General features: G+C 45.6%; 1 protein-coding gene across 1 annotated transcript in view; it reads right to left on the bottom strand.

The window, feature by feature from the left end:
* Positions 1–239: 239 nt before the first annotated feature.
* Positions 240–6,000, bottom strand: part of sema4f (sema domain, immunoglobulin domain (Ig), transmembrane domain (TM) and short cytoplasmic domain, (semaphorin) 4F) — a 78,220-nt gene continuing 72,459 nt past the window's right edge. Inside the window, exons 11-15 of the mRNA XM_083640485.1 lie at positions 4,809–4,918; positions 4,498–4,643; positions 4,071–4,126; positions 3,659–3,852; positions 240–2,979 (exon numbers count right to left, since the gene is read on the bottom strand). Of these exons, the coding sequence (XP_083496611.1) occupies positions 2,260–2,979; positions 3,659–3,852; positions 4,071–4,126; positions 4,498–4,643; positions 4,809–4,918 (1,226 nt within the window). The 3' untranslated portion in view covers positions 240–2,259. The remainder of the gene's footprint in view (positions 2,980–3,658; positions 3,853–4,070; positions 4,127–4,497; positions 4,644–4,808; positions 4,919–6,000) is intronic.

Genomic DNA, 6,000 nt, shown 5'->3' with positions numbered 1-6,000 from the left:
TGCTCATTTGCAATCAAGGTTATTATTGTTAAGAGAACTAACGGAATACCGAAAACAGGTGTGGGAAAAAAAACCATTTTCGTTAAATGAAACAAAAACAAAAACAAGGCTTTACAAAAAAAGAAAAAGAAAAAGAAACTGTATTGTGTTCACAAAACTAAACTAAATTAAAAATTATAGAGAAGATTGGAAAAAAAGTAAAAAAAAAAAAAAAAAAAAAAAAAATGAAAAATGCAAAACTATAATAACCTTGTTTACCATGTCCAACAAAGTGCATCACTCTCTAAGTTGAAGTTGAAACTTTCAGTTGAAAGAAGAGGAGTGCAGAAACAGTTGCCACATACAAGAGCGACAAATCTCTAGTTTCATATCCATACTTGATATGATCATCATCATAGAAAGTTAACAGTCTGTATCACATACAACCCTCCTTCATGAAGACACATCCTGAACACTAATAAATATGAGCAGAAGTTGTTGGTGCAAAGCTATTTCAATTCATTCTTAACTTTTTGTTTGTATAGAAACATCCCGCTCCCATCCATCTGCCCCGCTGCTACACTTTGGATTTACCGATGCTTTACTTCATTCTTAGCATTCATTCACAGAGAGAGAAAAAGGATAAGAAGGGGCCAAATGTTATAGCCTTGCTCATTCGAATAAGACAGTCCACTGAAACATGGACACCAAATGTTAGTGCTGTTTCCAGGTGCTTTCAGGTGCTGTACTGGACGTGGCGGGTTCTTAAACATTTTCTGTGCAGGACACAAAATGAGTTAATTTAGAAAGGATTCCCTCCTCCTCCTGATTAATCACAAAAACAAAGACGTTATTTTTTAATAATACAATATTACATACTGTACATCTGGGCACATAGAAACATGCCTGTGTGTCTCCTTTTGCATCCTGAAGCCGAGTTTAAGAACCCCCAAATGAACATAGAATAGCTCCTGTGGCAGTGGGATATGCTTCAAAACTGACATCAATGGTGAAACTACAAGTGGACGTGGACAAAACAGTAGATTATCGGATAATCAATATATTTCATAATTTGAAAAGTGCTCAAACTCACACGGGAAATCACATGTTTTATGTTTTAGCATATATTCCCAAGTGCAGAATCTACTTGGAGGATTGAGCCATAGTCCGGGGAGTCAAAACAAGCGCACCCCTTGATTTCCAAACGCTTGAACTATTTTTCACATCCAGGTTTTGCCCAGGTCCAACTAGCAGACATCCTCAGTCCAGTATAGGAACAGTGATACCAGGTTTACAGTAACATTTTCAGGCTTTATTACCAAAGAAAACATGACAAAAACAATACAATAATTATATATTTTGAAGTCCTTGGTTGTAAATCGAGGCGACAGTGGATGTGCGTCTGGCAAGGTCTGTTCTGTGAGAAAACCATTTTGCTTTCTTTCCCAGCGACTATGAATATCAACACTGACAGATCTTTGCAGTTGTGGACTGTTTGCATGCAGTGCATCCACGGCCGATAGGTGACAAGAAACCAGAGGGTGACCTCTCTCCGTGTCAGGCCCAGGACTGGTGCGGTCTGTCTGGGCAGCATATGGCTCAGTGGCAGCCTTGGGATCCATGGAGGACTGGGACTTGGGGTTGTGTTTAAGTGGTGTGTCAGAGAGAGATAGAGAGAGGTGGTCAGAGATTCAAAGTGCACTTTTCGTTTACATTGCGACGAGGAGAAGAGAATGAGAGGGGGCGAACAATAACAGATTAGGAGAAAGACAATATGGCTTTTCCATGTCTACACATGTAGGCATTTCATCTTTGATTCTAGGTAAGATTCTGCTTCAGATCTCGCCCATGGCACGCTCAGTTCCATATTCCACAGTCAACTTCAGGTCACGCTGTTCATATTTACAAGACATTTTACGTTTACGTTTGACTCATTAGCAGGCGCTGTCGTCCCCAGTCACTTGCAATAAGTCAAATGTTTTCTACGTTGTAATTCTCTCGGCTCTCTCTCTCCATATTCATTCCAGTCCCAGCGACTTATACGAGCTTCTGCCCGTCTTTCTCTCGCATGCTTAGGCATAAACCTCTCATATATATTTCTTATATTTCTCTTAATAGTCTCTCTCTTCATTCCATAGCTCCCATCCAAAGGCATTATGAGGCAGCTGTTTGGCATCCCTCCTAGTAAGCGTTCAGTTTCATTTATTTGGAGATGCCAAACGGCGCGAGCAATGCTTTAGTTATCCCACGTCTTCATACTGTGAATGACATTGTATTGGTTCATATCGAACTCTCCTCGCACTTAGCCAGTGGCGCCGGTGACTTAAACATGGGAGACAAGGTGGCTAGCTCCTCCTCGAGTCCTCTCATCCCGTCCCCCAGCCCTTCGTCCTCCTCATCCCCTCCTCCCAGCTCCCCTCCCTCGGGACCCCCCCTCTCTCTCTCCCCCGTCCTTCCATCCAGCAGGTCTGCTGCCAAAATGTCTGCGGAGGAATTCAGCCCTCCGCTGCTCGTGGTGCAGTTGGAGTTGGCGTAGATGGCGTTCCCGTGGCCGTTGCTGGAGTTACTGTGGTTCAGGTTGCCGCTGTAACTGTTGCCGTGGTGACCGCCGTTGCCCTGGTTACTGAGAAGCGTTGTGGTCGTGGTTGACGTCGTCGTCCCATTGCGTTTCTCCGTCAACGGGAATCCCTCAGACAGCAGACTGGCGCTGCTGGGGGACTGGGGCGTGGCCGTGGAACCCAGCAAGTCCCGCCCCTTCTCTGACGACAGCGAATGATCCGGCAGGTGGTGGCCCTGGCGGCCGATTCCACGCCGACTCTTCATGAAGTGGAGGAGGAAGATGCCAGTCAGGAGGCCCAGGATGAAGCAGAGGATGTAGATGGCCAGCACGTGGCGGCCGCCAGCTGTCGCCACCGCTCCTCCTGCTCTGGGGTCCTCTACTGTCAGCTGATAGGCTGCTCTGCGACAGGGGGAGGGGTCTCTGATGCCTGGTCCCGCCTCCTGGAGTAGACATAGGAGAAGGGAGAGAAGAGGAAGGATACAGTTGTTACCAGCCATGACAGTGTGCGGCTGGTATTGTTTTCACCTTGTGAGAGAGAGAGAGAGAGAGAGAGAGAGAGCGAGAAAGTGTGTGTGTGTGTGTGTGTGTGTGTGTGTGTGTGTGTGGGTGTGTGTGTGTGTGTGTGTGTGTCATGTTGCAGCGGGAACTACCACAGAAGCGGGTTTGAGTACTTTGCCAGAATTGTTTATATGTATCTGTCTGTCTGTTTATATGTCTGTCTGTTTATATGTCTGTCTGTCTTGTCTTGTCTTGTCTTGTCTTGTCTTGTCTTGTCTGTCTGTCTTGTCTGCGGACAGATTTTGTGAACATGATAGTGTCACAACCATGCAAGATGCAATCACAGATGTTTACAGTTGTGTAGTTCAGATCACAATGAAGGCAGAGTTCAAAAATGGGTCTGGTCTGAGAAAGGGGGCATGAGGTAGGGCCCCCTTGTTAAAAGCTTCTATATAAACTTGAGCAGGCCATGTTCACTCTTCTGTTTTTTACAATCTGCCAGCACTTTTTTTCACATTCAAGTCAACTGGGAGTGGCTGCATGTGGACAAATAAACAGTCCACTGCAAAAAAAAAAATCCACTGCATGTGATTTTTGCCGTTTGTCCAGCCTCCTCTGTACCTGGCATGTGCAGATGTAGGTTCCCAGGCTGTCATTGGTGACGGTCACCTCCAGGTCGGAGTGGTGCTGCCTGGTGTGTCTGTGAGGAGCCTGGTGCTCCCAGCTACAGGGCCTGGGCGACAGCTGGACGCAGGGCAGCAGGAGACGCAGACCCACGGACACGCGCAGCACCCTGATGGAGGGGGAGCAACGCCCTGCTGGGAGGAGAGCAGGGCAGGACAGGACAGGACAGGGAGAGGGGAGACACAATACAGACAAATAGAGACAGACATAATTACTTTTCCATTTGACAGTTGCTTTTATCCAAAGTGACAGACATATGAGATTTGAGTATTTCACAGATTTGATGAGATATTACACCCTCCTGAAACTAAGAATTAAAAAAGTATGATGCAAACTGAGGGGAACTTACCCTCTCCACTTTTACACATCCTCAAAGCATCGTCCACTATGTCACCTGGGCCTGGCCTGGACAGAGACAGAGACAAATGTATTGTATAGCCGTGTACACACAGATACACACAGATCTTTCCTTTGTGCCTCCCTTGACAAATGTACATTATGTAAATATACAAGACAGTATGTCCTGTATGTGTGTGAGTGATGATGTAAATATACAAGACAGTATGTATGTATGTGTGTGAGTGATGATGTGAGTGATGATGTGGCTGTTTGGGTGGGGGTTGGATTCTTGGAGGTTTGTTGGTTAGAGGGTTTCACGTCAATTGTTTTGACTCGGTTTCCACTAAATCCTTATCAAATATGGCTGTTTGCCGTTTGATTTCCACGCTCAGGTGTCTTACACTTCTCAGTAGTATGCACACACATGTTGTACTCACTCAGTCAAGGTGGGCCTGCAGGCTTCTTCGCTCCACTCACAGCCCAGTCCCCTGGCTCTGGCACACACCTCACAGCTGGAATACAGAGCGCAGCCTTCAGCCGGGACCTGCGCCAGAGACTGGGGGGTGCCCACCAGAGCCTGGCCCTGCAGCGGACAACGCAAGGAGAGAAAAGACCCCCCAAAGTAAGAAAGGTCAACTGATGTTTTGGGATATTGTGTGTTTTGAGAGCTTGTGTGTGCGTGTGTGCACGTGTGTGCATGTGTGTGTGTGTGTGTGTGTGTGTGTGTGTGCGTGCGCGCATGCTCTACCTTGTACAGGAGTATATTGTTAACAGGTTCCTGGGCGGTGAACAGAGGGATCTCCTGCAGTAAGGTGGTGTTCTTGCCCACTACTGCCACACGGTGGAGCTCCCCGCGAGCTGCAACACATAAACACAATGCAAGTTAGCAAAACGTCTCATCTCTCGTTTAAAAAGCTATTCTATTTTAGGTTTATAACTATTTTTTGGTAAGACTTTAGATGTGTAAATGACCTTATTACAGTACATATTACACCAAATGGAATGAATTCATTCACATAGCCATCTTAACACAATATATTTACATACAACTGAAGGGAAGTCATGTATTTGTAATTATTACCAATGGCATCCGCTAACCAGTACATCCAGTAGGCCTACCTTCAACATCCATATCTTAATCAAAGCAAATGATCTGCTGTTTATCATGGAACTCACTCAGAGGTCATCTGATTATATAATATAGTAATCCAGTTTGCACTGATATGTTCATGATGAAATAATGTGGTGGATTTCTAAAAGCTGGTGGTTCAAATCTGGATTTAGAGAAACAGCTGGTATGGATTCAGTGTCTTGCTCAAGGGCACTTAGGTATGAATGAACACATTGGTTCTAAAACTATGGCAGTGCAGCTTTTCCCCTCTTCTTTGCATTAAGCTGTTAGTATGCAAGGGGCAACCTGCAGTTCTGAAAAATTAAGTGAATGTGCGATTGCCTTAAACATGCATTATTTCTAATGGCCAGGAGGAGGCGACTCTACCGGCTTAAAAAATAAGTCAGATGGCAATGGAATATGGGATATGGAAGTCAATGGGAAAACCGTACTTCTCGCTACCTCAGTAAAACACTCTCCTAAGGAGTTTATGGTCTCAATCACTGTCCAGTGATCACGCAGCTCGCCGATCGCAGCCAATAGCAGGCAGCGCTGTGGCTCTGTGGGAAACCCCTGGTCTCACGCTAGCTGCTTCTGGCTCCAAATAAACAAGATGGCGACGGTCAAAATGCCAAACTAGAGGCTTCAAAATGGGAGTCCACAAGCCAATGGGTGATTCACAGTGGCTACGACCATATTTTTATATGGTCTCTGTTAGTATGACAGCCAGATTGAGTTTATCGCTCTATATATTCTTTCCTGCACACTCTTTGTCCTCTCCTTTCTGTCCAACAACCTCTCCATCCCATCCTCCTCCTCCTCTCCGTCT

This window comes from Poromitra crassiceps, assembly GCF_964638095.1.
Source record: "Poromitra crassiceps genome assembly, chromosome: 7".
NCBI classification, from domain to species: Eukaryota; Metazoa; Chordata; class Actinopteri; order Beryciformes; family Melamphaidae; genus Poromitra; species Poromitra crassiceps.
This window is presented reverse-complemented; position numbering and strand designations above follow the sequence as displayed.